Here is an 18,210-nt window from a genome sequence, read left to right on the forward strand (position 1 = left end):
GGTATATCTGTGTTCTGCACGTGTGACCAAGGCCAGGTGTTCTGGTAGGAATGAATGTCGTGAAGTGTTATTGTGTCATGGCCCCAAGTAGGAAGATATTTGTCAGCAGTTTGCTGCGTCTGGAGGGCCATATTCAGTTTTAGATGGAAGTGAGACATCCAGGCGGCAGTGTCAGACAGGCAGGCTAAGACTTGGGCCTGGGTTCCAGTAGAGATGATACTGAAAACCATGGGAGGAGATCAGTGCTCCATGGGAGTGGGTATAGCTTGTATACTTTAACACTTCCTGCTCTTCTGGGTTCACCCCGCCAATGTCACTTCCTCCTTGGGCAGGACCAAGGGTCTTAAGGTGAATCTGACATTGTGAGGAAGTATTCTTAAGGGGAAGGGCAGTGTCCTAGAAATTCTCCCACAGTGCCCAGTATATGGAGCCACTCACTTATTGTCACGTATTGTCTCTTTTTTGGTCGATATCTTTAGCCTTGTGTGGGCTGTTTGTTTTTAATCCTTTTCTGCTTAATACAAGGTTTTGAGCATTGTATAATATCCAGTTATTAGAAGCTAAATTGATGTCAAACACTGAGTGCAAAATACGATAACCCACCTGCAAACATGAGCTCAGAAACATCAGGTTTCACATGCAAGCATGTGAAGAGTGGCAAAGGACACTGTCCATTGTTCACTTTCTCCTTCATGTGGCTTAATTTGCTGTCCATTCTCTGCAGAAAGGGGATAGGGTGAGTTTGGAAAGAAACACTACATTAAGATTCTGCGTGAGCATTCTGCAAGACAGAGGAAGAAAGATAATGAGATTCTTTTCCTATTTTGATTTTATGGTAAGTATCTTCTAGCGCATTTGGGCTAGTTTTTATCAAGCTTTTGCTAGAAGTTTTTAGCTTGGGCCAGCGTGATAAATGCTCCGACACTCATAGAATTTTTATGAACGCCGGAGCACTTCCCTCGCTGGCCCGCAATAAAAACCTTTAGCGCAGCTTGATAAAAGAGGGGGTTAATTCCTCTTAAATGAATGAATAATCAGTAGACTACCGATAGTGTGTTTCAATGAGTGCGAGTTAAAAAAAACTGGTGAAACATCTGTACAACCGATAAAAATAGCAGCATCTTTTGGAAATTTTTAACTTTCAAGATCATTATATGATAAATGATTTAGCCCCCATTGCGACTACTGCAATAAAACCCTACTTTTCAAAAAAATTTAGCCAGATATCTTAACCCAACCCTTCCCCCACCTCCTAGATAAATTCTCCCCCAAAACCTCCACTTAAATAATCTCTTCCTCCCCAAAACACCAACCAAGTATTCAGATCCCTGAAATGTAACGTATTTGTACTCTAACTGTAATCTATTTGTTATATCACACAGTAACGTACAGTCAATTTAATATCCAATTTGCAAGTTCTTCCAGAATTAATCCAGCTACCTCTCCTCCCTTGTAACCGAAAAAACCCCCAAATCTGTTGCAACTTCACTGGAAATGTCCAGTTAGCTCTTTTGTAATCCGCCTTGAACTGCAAGGTATAGGCGGAATAGAAGTCCCTAATGTAATGTAATAAACTTTGATACGTACAACAGGGACCTCTTAAGCATGTTAAAAATAACGCACTAAGCGGATCAGCCTTATTGCATATATGCAAATAAAGAATGTCATATGCAAATTAGGGACCATCAAATGCAGCGTACTTCTCCCGTTTTCACTGAGGCCCTGATTCTATAAGATAGGCACTGAGGAATGCAGCGTATAGCGCTCGTCAATCTTGAGTTGGTGCCATTTATAGAATTACGCCTAGCAAGTTCTAATTTGGACTCGAGCATAAGTAGGCATTAAAAAGTTAGGTACCCCCTATTTACGCCAGGGTTTTCTTAGCATAAATATTGGCACCTAAGTCCAAGTTGGGTGTCTAGATGCCCAAGATCCACCCATGATCTGCTCCTAAACATGCCCACTTTCTGGTACGCACTTACCATGTTAGGTGCCTTCCACCCAATTAATTTTTTGCCAGTTATGTGCTAATTATTGCTCATAACAGCAACAATTAAGCTAAGTAAAAAAAAAAAAAAAATTACCCCATCTCCCCCTCTACTAAACCGCGATAGAGGCTATTAGTGCAGGACCTCTATGAGCATTTGGAGCAGCGCGGAGCATTCATCGCAGCTCCCTGCCCTGATAACCGCTATTGCGGTTTAGTAAAAAGGGAGGGGTAGGTTAGGCACCTAGATCAGATCATCTAAGCACACCGATCTAAGCGCCTAAATTCAGAAGCCATTTATAGATTCTGCTCAGTAAATGACCCTTGCTTAATGCCTGCTGAAATCTGGTGTTAACTGTTTGAAATCCCCATTGCTAAGTGGCCTAAGTAAAGGGGTGAGTTAGCAATTGAAAATTAAGCAGGGTTAATATATTAATTTTGGTTTGCTATTGTCAAAATTCTGCCTTTGTTTCAAATAAGAGGGAAACAAAGGAGTAGACTCAAGATTAAGATAAGCAAATATATTTAAACAGAAACAGCAGTGAAGGCATGGTACAGCCTCCCAGAAGACAATGTGGAAGCCGAAACAGTGTAAAGTGGAACAAAATATTTAAGTACACATGCAATAAACAAAGGCTTTAGCTAAGATGATGTGACTTTGCGGTGTTATGAGAAAGGCTTATGAAATAACTGATGGGCCTTGGTCTTCAATCATAATCGCTGTCTCTGGATAAACATAAACTTACATCTTTGATGAGAGTTTCTCCAATAAGCATTGCGAAGATATCGGTGAATGTAACGGGCTGTCCCGAGCTCTTCTTCTTCCACAAGCTTTCCACATATCGTTTCACCTTCTGAGGTGTGAGTAGCAAAAGCGGGTTGTAACTGACATTGCACATCAGCTCTTTGTTAATTTCCCGAGGCCCTTTCTTGGGGAATTCCAAGTGTGAGTATAAAGTCGACATGTACCTGAGAAAATAATTAAATCTCTTGACAAATGGACCTTACCATTTAGCACATGCTAATTCCAGGTTGTATTATCCATTCCTTTTGTAATTCCTAACATTCTGCATGTTTTTTGGCCACTGCCAAGGGCATAATTAAGACATAGGCAAATTAAATTAAACTAATCCTTAGGTTTGTATACCGCACCATCTCCATAGTCGTAGAGCTCGGCACGGTTTACAGGAATTGGGATGAGAAAGGAACTCCAAGGAAAGGATGAAGATCGGAGGAAAGAAGAATGTTTAGAGGACTAGGATATCAAAGGAGGAGGGAGTGTTACATTTTTGAGAAAAGCCAGGTTTTCAGATGTTTACGGAAAAGTTGGAATTTATCTAGGCCTCAAACAATTTAACTAGGCCTCAAACATTTAGGAAGGCCCTTTCAAATGTACTAATTCAGCGGCTCCCAAGGCAGGTTTCCTCCTTGGTGAATCAGCTGCTGGTAGAAAGAAGAGCCGCTGTCACCTGCAAAAGTTCCTCCATCCTCTGCACTCCCCGAACTTCTTTCCTGCTGCTTCTTTCCCAGTATTCCTCTGCAGTCATACCCATGCTAACATATCCTACTAAATTCCATCTCCCATTTCTTTTACCGCTTCTTGCTAACACATATATTTTTTCACGATATTCTTGTTGCTGGAGACGGCTACAACCAACATCAGAGTAATGCTGGTGCCTCTCTCTAGGCTCCTTGACCTATGAGTTTACAAAGAGTATTCATGTGATATGACATACTAGCATGGTTCCAAGACAGATATCACTTTCAGCAGTAAACATATTATAAAAACAATATGACTGTTATATTTACTTGTAGATATATAGCCAAATAATTCCATAACATACCATGTAGAACCTGATAGCCCAGCAATATATGTCACGCAATCCAGAACTCCCGACTCGAAGAGAGCTTTCATCACACCAGAAAATCCCACCATGGCACGAAATCCACCCCCTGAGCCTAGCACAGCTATTACTGGTACCTAGACAAACAGGAAGTCATTGGTTAACATGCAGCTTACAAGACCCGTGAGAAAAAAATTTCTGGGCTGCAAAGAAGTCAGCTATAGAGGACCTACAGAGTACATTTTAGCTCGTATGAAAACATTTTGGAGGCCATATTAGGGCGTGAGCAGAAGTAACACATTTTTCTTATTGCTTTCCAGCAGTTTAGAAAGTGTGCATTGATATCTTCAAAAGCTTTCAAGTTATAGGTCTAAACAGCATAGGGCTCCTTTTACTAAGCCGCGTTAGGGCTTTAACTAAACTAAACTAAACTAAACTAAATCTTGGGTTTATATACTGCATCATCTCCACAATGTGGAGCTCGACACGGTTTACAGGGGTTGGGATAGAACAGAACTCCAATGGAATTATAGAAGTAAGTATGAAGAGAGGTTAGGGCTTAGAGTACCAGAGAGGGGGAAAGGTTACATTTTGGAGAAGAGCCAAGTTTTCAGAAGCTTACGGAATAGTTGAAGGGAGCTGAAGTTACGAAGAGGGGAACACACGGAATAGCACACGCTAAATTGCCACGCGCATTCTAGTCGCGTAGCATGCGCTAAAACCGCTAACGCAGTTTAGTAAAAGAAGCCCATAGATACCATCCTCTAAATCTCTAGCTTCAGTATGGAGCTGTTAACTATAAACTAGCCTTTTCTCATTCAATATTTTTAGTTGAGTTCACCTGCAGACTACAAATATTAGAGATCTCAGAGTTTAAATAGTCTAAATATACTATGGGGCTCATTTTCAAAAGAACAATGCATCTAAGAAATGGCATTCGGATGTTTCATTTGCTAAAATATCCAAACTGACATTTTGAAACACATTTTTAGATGTTTTCATGCTGTTTGTTTGAAGTGTGTCTAAATCTCAAGGGGGGCATGTTGGAGGCATGTTTTGGGTGGTATTAGAATGGATTTACAGTCAAACCTTGGTTTGCGAGCATAATTCGTTCCAGAAGCATGCTTGTAATCCAAAACACTTGTATATCAAAGTGAATTTCCCCATAAGAAATAATGGAAACTCAGATGATTCGTTCCACAACTCAAAAACTTTAATACAAAATACTATACGTACTTGTATTGCAAGACCTCGCTCATTTAGAACAGTCACTACACTACAGCGTCAGAGAGAGAAGAACCATCGGCTCAGTTGTGATGATGTGACGCGTGTATACTGTATGTACTCGTATTTAAGACTTTGCTCGTTTAGAACAGTCACTACACTACAGCGTCAGAGAGAGAAGAACCATCGGCTCAGTTGTGATGTATGTATACTGTATGTACTCGTATTGCAAGACATTGCTTGTATATCAAGTTAAAATTTAATCAAATGTTTTGCTTGTCTTGCAAACCAAGTTACTTGCAATCCAAGGTTTTACTGTATTTATGATTTGGACATTTCTCTGCAATAATGGAACACTGCCGAAATCATCCAGGACAAACTTGGATGTTAGCCTAAACCTGTTTCAGCAACAAATGTTCCAAAAAGGCGACTAAACTGACCAGGTGATCACCGGAGCATGAAGCGTGCCCACCCCCCTTACTTCCCCAGTGGTCATGGACCCCCTTCCCACCTCCCAAAGATGTGAATGAAACAGTACATACAAGCCTGTATGATAGCTTCAAATGTTATGGCCATCCTCTTAGATTAGCAATCAGGTCTCTGGCGTGGCCTAATAGTTGGTGCAGTGGACTACACAGAAGGGGACCCGATCCCACTCTAATTACTACACTTGTGGTGGTGGAACATGCAAGTCATCGAAAACCTACTGTACCAACATATAAGTGATACCTGTAGGCATAAGGGCTATTGGGATAGTGTATAGTCGGGTACAGGGGGTTTGGGGTGAGTTTTGAAGGGCTCCCCACACAATGTAAGGGGGTTATGGTAAGAAGTGTAAATGGGACCTTTATTTAGGCTGTCAGTTGCATGCATAACTTACAGTAGTCTACAGACTTAGGAGGGAATTAATAATAATTATAATAATAATAACTTTATTCTTTTATATCGCCATAACATAACATTATACTTATAGACCGTGTTACCAGAAAGTTCTACGCGGTTTACAAAAGATTATAAACATTAAACATAATCGTATTTGAATGAGTCAGCTTTTTTCTAAAATGTCTGTAAGAAACAGCTATGAGCAAAAGTGATCGAAATTCTTTTTCACGAGAAGCTGCCCGAGATGCTAAAGAGTGATTTAGGAATTTCTTGCTTTTACAGAAGGGAAATTGAACAGAGCATGAGTTTTTCTACTGCATTTGTGCGTAGCTATAGAAAAACTATTAGCCAGATAAGTAGGGGCTGCACCATATAAAACCTTGAAACAAAAACAGCCCAACTTGAACAATATCCGAGCTTCCACAGGCAACCAATGCAATTCGCAATAAAATAACGTAACATGATCGTATTTCTTCAATCCATAAATCAATCTAACTGCTGTGTTCTGTATCAATGATAATCTCAATAATTACTTCTTAGTAATTAATAAGCAATATTGCAATAGTCAAGGAGACTCAACTAAACTCGATCTCATACCCAATACAACCTACACTAAAATTGCTAGGAGTCACAATTGACAGAGGCTGCACCATGCAACCCCAAATTAACAAAATAATAAAGGCATCGTTCATGACCATGAGAAATTTAAGAAAAATCCGAACATTCTTCGAAAAGAAGCAATTTATACTATTGGTACAATCTCTTATCCTTGGGATGATAGACTACTGCAACATACTATACCTACCTTGTCCTGCGACCATGATGAAGCAATTGCAGACAATACAGAATACAGCCCTGAGACTGGTCTATTTCCTAAAAAAATATGACCATATCTCAGAGGCATACCATGACTCGCACTGGCTTCCAATAGAAGCGAGAGTGCACTTCAAATTCTACTGCTTACTTTACAAGGCTCTCAACGGAGAAAGCCCAACCTACTGGAATAACCGACTAAATCAATCCTCCTCAACCAGACACAGAAGATCCCACTCACTATTCACTCACCCATCATCCAAACATGTCAAACGAAAAAAACTTTATGATAACCTAATAGCCTCCAATGCAGCTAAACTGGACAGACAAATCATCACTCTGTTATCTTCGACTACAGACTACAAAGCCTTCAGGAGAGATATTACCTTAAAAATTCTATGTCATCGCTTATTCTATTCCTTTAAATTTTGAATGTAATTTTTGATTTAGTTGGATGTAATTCGCCTTGAACCGCAAGGTAATGGTGGAATAGAAATCACTAATGTAATGTAACAGTAATAACCAAAAGTTCTAGGTGGTTTACACTAAAAAGAGCTGGACAATCAGTGAAATATAATAATACAGTATAAAAAATACAAATATTTGTAAAATAGAATTTCAATAATAAAACTCACTAAGTAATAAACTTATCGAACAAAGTGGTCGTAATTAATTTCCGATAACATAGCTTGCTGAATACATTTACCTAACCAAGACTGTTGCTAAGGTCTTATCTAAGAAGGTCTTACATCTATACCCATTAAGTTTTGGATAAGCAAATAAGTAGAAGTTTCTAGTTTCTCTTGATGGTCTATGCAACACAAAATGAGGAAAAAGTAAGCTGGAGACAATCCCGATATCAGCTTAAAGCAGATACAGGAAAATTTGAATACTACTCTTGCCTCCAAAGGCAGCCAATGAAGTAGACGATAATATGGACTAATATGGTCGTTCTTTTTTCAAACCAAAAATCAATCGAACAGCTATATTACTAAGTGGCATTGAAAATTAGGCGCCCAAAAATTCTATAATTGGTGCTGTTGTCGGATGCTGCTTTAAAAGCAGCCGCCGATTGCATGTCAATTACGCAAAGGTGGCAGGTACAGAATCGCGCTTCGGGCAAAGGTAGGCGCAAGAAATGTCGGCCAGGAAATGTAGCATGTTTGGAGGCTTCTGTTCTGAAGTGTTCCGCTGAAACTGAAACTTTTCCCGCCAATAAGATGAGACGTTGAATTCTTTCAAACAGCTGAAATGGCAAAACAGCTTTTGGATCAACAGGTTAATTTGTTGGGCTCAATGGTTTTAGATAGACTTATTTCTAACTACAGAATTGAACTAATGAAGGACAAATTGAGATCTTTCAATTCATGATTTGTGAACTTTCCAGAGATCTCTCTGGAATCTTCAAGAAATTCCTTAAAAAAACAGCATTCTGAATAAAAGACATTAACCTCTAAATGGACATTGGTATCTAGTGAAACACTTGAGGTATCATGAATAAGATGAGTTCGCTTTCTGAATTGTTTTATTTTGAATCAAGCTTAGGATCAGGTACATTTCCTCTATTGTTCTTTTTCCTAATATTTTTTACTCCTTTTGTTTTATGCTTGAATGGATTTTCTTTTGGTATTTCATTTATGATAGAAATGGTTTTTTGCTTGATGTAAATTATTTTGAAACTTAGTGGTTGATATTCAACACAAATTTAATAGGTCAGTAAAAACCAGGGCTGTGGAATCAGAGTTGGAGACAATTTTGGGTACCTGGAGTCTGAGTTGTGGGTACCAGAAACTGAGGAGTCGAAGGATTTGTCTACCGACTCCACAGCCCTAGTTAAAACACTTATTTGGGCTAATCAGTCAACTTCAGCAGCACCTTAACAGGTATGAAAGGGGCATTCAGGGGCAGGTCCTGTCACCTCTATTATATGCAAATCTGCCTCATGCATATACATTAGGGATATCTTGAAAACCCAGGACAGGTTTAAGAACTGTGTCAGCCTTCAATTACTGTGCACGGGTGGATCAGGGGCATGCCTTGCAGTTGAGCGCATAAACCATCGAATGCTATCACTTACATGTACACCTGCCAACTTTAGGTGCAATCATTTACACGGCATAGTGTTCAAGCATGTCGACTTAGACTTATTCTTTAATGCCAGTTTTGGGCACAACTGCCATTACAGAATTGGTGCCTAAACACCATATTTTTCACACCTAATTTGGGGGTGCATATTCTTAAATGCATCACTGAAAATATGCCTAATCCACACATGGATTTTGTGCAAATTAGACGTCATTGGATGTGCCATTTGAAAACTGGCCCAGCTCTTGTGCACAAGTATAGTATATGCACATATTTACACCTTCTTCAGAGCATGTAATTTGTGCCAGCAGAAGTCATTGTACAACCTGTTTTATAAAATATATAGGCACCTCTGCTGCCTTTATTAAAGTTGTAAGAGAGACACTTTTTAGACTTTTTGCATAGGCACCCTGTTATAAAATTAGCCGCCAATATGTTATATTGTCTCATTCTCATCAATCATTGAGTCCTGACTAGAGGTCTGCATGGGAACAGGGATCACGGGAATCCCGCGGGGGTCCCGTGGGAATCCCCCCCTAACCCACGGGACTCCCATGGGGACCCCCCTCTGGCCCACGGGACTCCCACGGGGACCCCCCTCTAGCCAACGGGACTCCCACGGGGATGGAAGGCTTTGGAAGCAAGGTTCTTCCATATAATATAATGGACACGTCAGCCTTGGTAAAAGAGGGGGTTTATAAGTTAATTACCTGAACAGAAAACAAAAAAAGGGTTCCACCAAAGAGATTCCACAAGGAAAACAGCAGCGCAAACACAAAAGAAACTGTGGAATTAATGATCCTTTCAGAAGTAATTGCTGCTTTTTATGGGGACGGGCGGGGATGGAGGTAATTCCTTACGGGGATGGGTGGGGACGGAGAGGATCCTGGCGGGGATGGGTGGGGACGGAGAGGATCCTGGCAGGGACGGGCGGGGATGGGTGGGGTTTCTGTCCCCGCGCAACTCTCTAGTCCTGACTTACCTCACGGGGTGAAGATTTCAAGTTCTTGGTGTTTTCTGGTCCCAGGAGTGCCTTCATTCCTTGAACCACTTTTTCCCTCCGCTTCTGTCTGAAAGTTTTCTCTTCATCACACAGAGCCATACTAAATCTAAGGTCCGTGGAGGAGCTGTTATGATAAACAGGCAAGCAATCAAACTCTACGGTTCATGTAGATACAATCTAATTAAACTACACTTCATGAAAATGCTGCAAGGAGAGCACAGGAAAATTTAATATGGTTTCATAAGGTTACCGTTTCCAAAATAAAACTAGAAAGAGTTGCGAGTGCCAATTTTGTATATTAACACACTTCTCCCTCCATATTCACAGGGGTTAAGGGCAGAGCCGGCCTTCGAATATGGAAAAATCGCGAATAACTTTTAGGGCCAACTGACCCACCCCCCACATTCACATATTCACACAATTTAACACAATCAAATATTCTTTATTTGTTTTATTTTCCATTCAATGACCCCTGAAGAAAGCAAAGGCTGCCGAAACATGGACCATGTTGGGTCCAATATATGGTTTTATTTATATGTCATATGTTGCTATGTTCATGAGTAAATGATACTATCTGCATTACAAGACACAATTGATGGTTTTGTTTTTAAATTTGGACATTTGATTTAAATATTTTTTTTAGTGTTTAACAGTTCCTGTGATATCCAGAAACTATTGTTCCATCTTTTTGTTTTGGTTTTACCCATGTTTTTGAAATATAGGTCCCTTTTTCTTCTTATTTACATAAAAACTTACAAGGTAAATAAAAAAAAGAGAGAGAAAAAAAAAAAGAAAATCACATTATTTCCACAGCCAAGTTGTTTGATCCAAGGCCAGGAGCAGCCACCATTTACAATTCAGTTCACATCTGACCAGTAGCCTCCAAATCAAATGCCAACTGAAATAAGCAGGTTTTTAAATTTTAATTTAAATATTGGGTAACTTGATTATGATCTTAGGTATTGGGGTAGATGGCTTCAGAGTATAGGGCCTGTCACACTAAATATAGAATCCCGACTGGATTGCAAGTGAATGTATCAAAAGGAAGGTACTGTCAGTAAATTCTGATTTGGTAAACATAAGCTTCTAGATACAGTGGCTTAGGGAGGACGAGAGGCGTCTGGGGCGATGGTGACCCTCCCCTGCCTCTCCCCACCTCCACAAGCTCCTTCCACACTCCCTTCCTGCCACACATGTGCCGCTTCCTTTAACCCGTACCTGGCGTGTGCAACCATCCCCAAGCCGTTGTCGCATCAATGTTGGCTCTTCCTTTGATGTCACTTCTTAGGCGCGGGTCCAGGAAGTGAGGAAAAGCTGACGCTGGCATGACAGGTTTGGGGTTGCCGCTCACACCAGGAATGTTACAGAGGTACCGAGGGGGAGGGGGGAAGCAGCATGCACACATGGCAGTGGGGGGGCGGAGAGGAGGACAGGTACAAGTTCTATAGCGCCCTCATCTAGAAGGCACCCAGGGCAGACTGCCCCCCCCTGCACTATGCCACTGTCTAGATCAGTGGTTCCCAAACCTGTCCTGGGGGACAAGATATCCCTAATGAATATACATGAGACAGATTTGCATACCTGTCAGTTCCATTATATGCAAATCTCTCTCATGCATATTCATTAGGGATATCTTGAAAACCTGACTGGCTGGGGGTCCCCCAGGACAGGTTTGGGAACCACTGGTCTAGATCAAGGGTGGGCAACTCCAGTTCTCAAGGGCTGGAATCCAGTCGGGTTTTCAGGATTTCCCCAATGATTATGCACGAAATCTATTTGCATGCACTGCTTTCAATGCATATTCATTGGGGAAATCCTGGAAACCCGACTGGATTCTGGCTGTCGAGGACCGGAGTTGCCCACCCCTGGTTTAGATGGTATGTAAGATATGAAGAGAGAATCAGAAGATCCATATTTGTTAATTTTATACACTAAAATGAGTATTTTAAACTGGATTCTGTATTTAACAGGAAGCCAGTGTTCTATGAATAAAAGGATTATATGATCTGACTTAAGTAGAAACTATATTTTCCAGGCACCTACTTTTAATGTGTTTATTGTACTCCAGGATAATTCTAGAAGCATCTACTGTACTTGAGCATGTAAAAACCTGTCACTAATCAAATCACAACTGTAATATTCACTCTTCATACACTGATCCTCGTGACTATTTTAGGGTTAAGTTGGCCCATTTTAATTCCAAACTATAAAATCAGAACATAATTAAAAACACTCATATGAACGTTGCTTCTCGCCCTAATAAAACGGGTCACTTACCAAATTCCAAGGTGGAACTCCAGAAACATCTCTGTGACCTAAACAAGAAACACAACAGGCTTACCTATTTATTTACGGGTGAAAACCACTGACGAAGCTGCCCTGCCAAGCAGCGCACACTACATGCGGCTCGGCACTTAGCATAGAAACATAGAAAATGGTGGCAGAAAGGGGTCATAGCTCATCGAGTCTGCCCATTCCAAGTACCCGCCCCCTGAATTTACTCCCTTAATGATCCCACGTGAGCATCCCATTTTCTCTTAAAATCCGTCACGTTGCTTGCCTCAATCACCTGCAGTGGGATTGAGGCAAGCAACGTGACGGATTTTAAGAGAAAATGGGATGCTCACGTGGGATCTTTAAGGGAGTAAATTAGCTGATTGACAGCGCAGCTTTATAAAAGGACCTGTTATAGAGGTAATATGGATCGCAGCTGTGAAATGTGTATTTTTCTCTTTCATGTTAACTGTGCTGATATCATTTGATGAAATGATGGCTATCACTGCTAAAGAAGCTGCTGATTATGACTGAGGCAGTCAGATTAACGCTCTTCAACCATCACTGAAACAGTCTTTTTTTGAATGTAAAAAGTGGTTTATAGCAACAAAGGGTCCAGAGTTTCACTCTAGCTCCGTCATTAGAATTACATAAATTAAAATATTGGAAACGTGAGACAAGTGGAAGAACCACAGAGACTCGAATGCTAGAGTCAGACAGTAACGGCTATATTACTTTGCATAATACAGCATTTCTTTGGCTCCCTCAACATCATCTCTTAGCTCAGTGGTTCCCAACCCTCTCCTGGAGGACCCCCAGGCCAGTCGGGTTTTCAGGCTAGCCCTCATGAATATGCACGAGAGAAATCTGCATATAATGGAGGTGCCAGGCATGCAAATCTGCTCCATGCATATTCATTAGAGCTATCCTGATATAATGGAGGTGCCAGGCATGCAAATCTGCTCCATGCATATTCATTAGAGCTATCCCGAAAACCCGACTGGCCTGGTGGTCCTCCAGGAGAGGATTGGGAACCACTGCCTTAGGTTAAGCACTTCAAAAAGTGAAGAATGTAATTGCATTATTTCAGCATGGTGAGATTAATTGACATCCTTTAGCAGGGATTTCAGAGGAAAACAGACACAGGTTGGATTAAACAGCAAATATGAAGACACTTACAGGCTTCTGATCCTTAAAGGACTTCCGCTAGGAGAAGAACTGCAGGAGGAGGGAAAGGCAAGGAAACAACAAGGGAAAGGATAGAAAGAGAAAGAGAAATCATTTGCAGAGTTGAGTTTCAATCTTGGGACATCCACTGTCATCTTGCTGAGCACCATGTGGGTCGCACTTGTCAAAGGAAATGAACCAGATCAAGAGTTGCATCTTTCACACTTAGCACTAATGAAGAAGACTGAAAGATTTTTTTTTTTTTTATATATATATTTGCAGCCAAAGGCTCTGTTTCCTGTACACTTAAATTCTTGATTTGCTCTCTCCAGTACTCCTTGGTTAGGAAGGTTATTATGCTGTTAGGGTAGCTTCTTCCCTATCAAATACTATATTATTTGATTAGAATCAGAATATATTGAATACTAAGTAAAAAAAAAAAAAAAAAAAGAAATCTATTCAGTTAATGACAATGCAACTATGAAAACATTCTAATATTGGCACACCCATCTTTCTATCTAATAGCAAGCTTTCAAGTGAATGTTACAGAGAGACAACATTTGATTAGTTAGTGGCCTTTTTTGTCTATCTTAGAATGTACTGTTGGCATAGCTCAATGTGAAATTAAACTCTGGAATTCATTGCCAGAGAATATGGTGAAAGCAGTTAGCATAGCAGGGTTTAAAAAAAAAAAAGATCTGATAATTTCCTAAAACTAAAGTCCATAAGCCATTATTGAAATGGCTTGGAAAAATCCACTGCTTATTCCTAGGATAAGCAGCATAAAATCTGTTTCTCGCTGAGATCTTGCCAGGTACTTGTGACCTAGGTTGTCCACTGTTGGAAACAGGATACTGGGCTTGATGTACCAGTATGGAAATTCTTAAGTGCAAATTCATATACAGTACCTGCTTCACGTATTTTCCTACGTTTCTTTAAATGTAATGCTTTAAACTGGGTGCTAACATTTACATGCCCACTGAACACATAAATGCTTAGATTACATGTACGGTACATGTATGTGTCAATATAATGCCTGAGTACTATACTGTAAATACTTGACAATCTTTGCAAGGAAGCATACACATGGATGGGCAGAGCCGTCAATTATGCCAATAATTTATAGCATACTGTAAGTTATTCATATCTACCACATTAGGTGTCTACACTTATGTCAGTTCTATAATTAGCGTAGATGCCAGGGATTCAAGACTAAGTTCCTGCTGAACTAGAACGTACACAGGTAGGGCTAGTCTCAGTTAGGGCGCTGGTCTTTGACCTAAGGGCTGCCGCGTGAGCAGAACTTTTCCTTATTATGACCGGGATAGCCATGCAAATGGTTACTCTCAATTGGAAGAATTGGGATCACCTGAGTTTTCCTTTTTGGTGGGCGAACTTATGCTTAAGTTATAACTATGAGAAAATGAATGCTGACATGCTAGGGCATACTAAGATATTCAGATTAGTTTGGGGTTCATTGACGTCTTTTGTAGAGTTGTTATAGTTGTCCTTTATCTTTATTTTCCGTTGTTTTAGCACCACACATCCAGGGGAAGGGGGTGGGAGAGGGGTATATCTTTTGTTTTGGTATTATTCCTGATGGTAATGTTGGATGGGGGAGGGAGTTTTATCTTTTGTATAGATACTGATTGATTATAAGTGCTTATTTGATTATTATTATTTGTATGTATGTTGTATTGCACTTTTTGTTGGCATTAAAAACTGAATAAAGATTAAAAAAAAAAAAAAAAAGTTGGGAAAGAAAGGGGAGGTGCTGTTCCTAGGTGATTTCAACCTGCCGGATACGGACTGGAAAGTTCCATCTGCTGAATCGGAAAGAAGTAGGGAGATTGCGGATGCCTTTCAAGGGGCTCTACTCAGACAAATGGTGACGGAACCCATGAAGGAAAAAGCGATACTGGATCTGGTGCTAACAAATGGAGACAGTGTCTTTAATGTTTGAGTGGGGGCCCAACTGGAAAGTAGCGATCATCATAGGATTTGGTTCAATCTAGCAGCCAAAGTGGAAGATGGCCACACAAAACTCAAAGTCCTGGATTTCAAACATACGGACTTTAATAGCATGGAAGAGTACCTGAAGAAAGAGCTGATTTGATGGGAAGACATAAGGTAAGTGGAAAAACAGTGGTCCAAGTTGAAAGGTGCAATAAAAAGAACTACTGACCTTTTTGTGTAGAAAATAAATAAAAATAAGAGAAAAAGGAAACAGATATGGTTCTCCAAACTAGTGGCGGAAAAAATAAAGGCAAAGGAATTGGCATTCATGAAATATAAAAAAAACTCAAGAGGAAGGAATATTGGATGAAACTGAAAGAAGTCAAGAGAGAGATAAGTCTGGTGAAAGCGCAAGTGGATATACATATAAAAAAGAGAGATAAAAAATTTTTCTGGTATATTAGTGAAAGGAGAAAGACAAAAAGATGGAATCACCTTATGTATCAACTCCACCATTACCCAATCGCCTTTGTCTAGTCTACTTCCTCCCCCCCCCCTTTCTTTTTTATCAATAATTTAATTTAAAAAAATTTTCCCTTAATTATTTTAAATATCTTTATTCGTTTTTACATTATGCAAACAAGTGTACAATAATTCAAGTCATACTATACATTCTTCACTTGAAACTCTACATTCATTTTATACCATAAACTATCTCCCCTCCCTCCCTTTCCATATATTACCCCTCATAATGTCATAAAACCCACCCATCCCTCCTCCCCCCTACATATATTTAATTTAATTTAATAATAAATTGTATGTTAGAGAATCCTGTGGCCCTATCATATGACACAGTTTTGTTTGGAATGTCTATGAGGGCCAAAAGTCAAATTTCATCAAATAATAACAAACTGTTAATGATTTTAACAGGAGTTGCCATCCAACATATAACACATAACTGGAAAGACTATAGAGGATTGAATTATTGTTTCTGGTGGAGTTCGGTTTGTCAGGTGTATGAAATGGAAAAAACATTGGCAATCAAGAGAGGTTATTATAAGAAATTTAAAGAGGTGTGGAGACCATTAATTGAGTATTATAATAAATAAATAATTATATTTATCCCTTAATTATTTTAAATTGTTAATTTTAACTCTGTAAACCGACCAGATACTTGTTGATGGTCAATCTATCAAACTATAAATAAACTTGGAACCGCTATGTGGAGAGTGATGAGGACAAAGCAAACGTGCCAAACAAATACTTCTGTTCGGTATTCACAGAAGAAAAACAGGGAGAAAGACTGCGATTGGTTAGCAAAGTTACACCTGAGAATGGAGTGGATACCCCACTGTTCACAGAAGACAGTGTTTATGAACAACTTGAAAAACTGAAGGTGGACAAAGCTATGAGACCGGACGGGATCCATTCCAGGATATTGAGGGAGCTCCGAGAGGTTCTGGTGGGTCCTCTTAAAGATTTGTTCATAGATACATGATGGCAGATAAAGGCCAAATGGCCCATCTATTCTGCCCATCCGCAGTAACCATTATCTCTTTCTCTCTCTGAGTGATCCCACGTGCCTATCCCAGGCCCTTTTGAATTCAGACACAGTCGCTGTCTCCACCACCTCTTCTGGGAGACTGTTCCATGCATCTACCACCCTTTCCGTAAAAAAGTATTTCTTTAGATTGTTCAAATTAGTATCAAAAGACTGAGTCGGGATTGAAGAGGAGGCTGTTCTTGACAAAGCTGTGAGCGAAACATATTGATCAGTCCCTTCCCGGCGCAGATGATTAATCACAATGGAAGTGGTTTTCTCAGCATCTAAGTTATTGCTGTAAAATTATTGAGGAAAAGTTTTTAAGGCTTTATTTTGCACATGAAGCACAAGAAGCACTTTATTCAAAAAAATATAATTAAAGAAAAGCAGATTCAATGATGATATATATATGCCGGAGAGAAATCATTCAGCCGTGTTTAAATAACAACAGGCTGGAGGAGGCATATCTGAAGAAACTGCAAAAAAATATATAGAATCACGATATTTTATAATTTCACTGCTCGGCTATTGTTTTTGATTCTCTAAATTAGAGCATTTACGTTGCATGTGGTAGCAAATATACATGTTTCTTTGGCAGCGAAATAGTAGCTTTAAAATGGACAGATATAGATGACATTATTCTTTTGGCCTCCTATGCAAGTATTTTAGCTCAAAGTTGAGTTGTCATTCATACTTTCATTCTTTACAATGTCAGTGCTTACTTTATTGAAGACAAACGAAACCTCCTCCTTTTCGCCCACTTTCATGGTGGATATCTGAAATGTTGTCGTGCCAAGACATTCATCCATCACATAATTGGCATCCATTAGAGTGATCTAACAATGAAAACAAAAGTAGCTTCAAGAAGTGTATGATGCTCCCCTTCCAGCAGGCTGCTTTCAGATTAAATCATGCGTAAAAAGAGCAAGAACTTATTCAGTTGAAAACTGGAAATTCTTATTTACAAGAGTGGTTTGAAAAGTTTGATAAAAAATGCAAGTTAACCAACGTCGTCTCCATCGAGACTTAATCCAGCGAGTTTCCAGTTTTTTCACATCGTAGGAAAAATAGCTTACAAAAAACTGGAAACTCGCTACACTACACGTGTAGCCCTTGATGGAGACTACGTTGTTTAACTTGCTTTTTTGCCAAACTTTTCAAACCACGCTCGTACCTATCCATATTTATTGCCTAATTCTGATAAAAAAAGGTGGCCTAGAACTATAGTCCAAGGATCTTTGCCTACCCATAAGCTCAGTTTTCTAAATGTACCATAAATTCAGACCAGTGTATAAATATTATTTGCAACTCACTGTTGGCCCTGTCTTTAGATTTTATTTGTCACTAGTTTTTTAGCCCGTTACATTAACGGGTGCTAGAATAGATGTGTAGCCTTAGGCATTTCTTTCTTTCTTTCTCCCTGGCCCCCTGT

General features: G+C 39.8%; 1 protein-coding gene across 4 annotated transcripts in view; it reads right to left on the bottom strand.

Moving 5' to 3' along the window:
- PLA2G4A (phospholipase A2 group IVA) overlaps positions 1–18,210 on the bottom strand; it is a 120,378-nt gene that overhangs the window by 51,880 nt on the left and 50,288 nt on the right. For 3 of the 4 annotated variants that reach the window (XM_033960800.1, XM_033960799.1, XM_033960801.1), the window contains 6 exons: positions 17,501–17,614; positions 12,116–12,153; positions 9,818–9,962; positions 3,832–3,968; positions 2,734–2,956; positions 604–718 (listed from right to left, as the gene is read on the bottom strand). In XM_033960800.1, the coding sequence (XP_033816691.1) occupies positions 604–718; positions 2,734–2,956; positions 3,832–3,968; positions 9,818–9,962; positions 12,116–12,153; positions 17,501–17,614 (772 nt within the window). Of the gene's footprint in view, positions 1–603; positions 719–2,733; positions 2,957–3,831; positions 3,969–9,817; positions 9,963–12,115; positions 12,154–13,291; positions 13,331–17,500; positions 17,615–18,210 lie in introns of those variants that run through there. The other variant, XM_033960802.1, reaches the window with a different exon arrangement.

The sequence above is a fragment of the Geotrypetes seraphini genome, chromosome 10, assembly GCF_902459505.1.
Source record: "Geotrypetes seraphini chromosome 10, aGeoSer1.1, whole genome shotgun sequence".
Taxonomy (NCBI): Eukaryota; Metazoa; Chordata; class Amphibia; order Gymnophiona; family Dermophiidae; genus Geotrypetes; species Geotrypetes seraphini.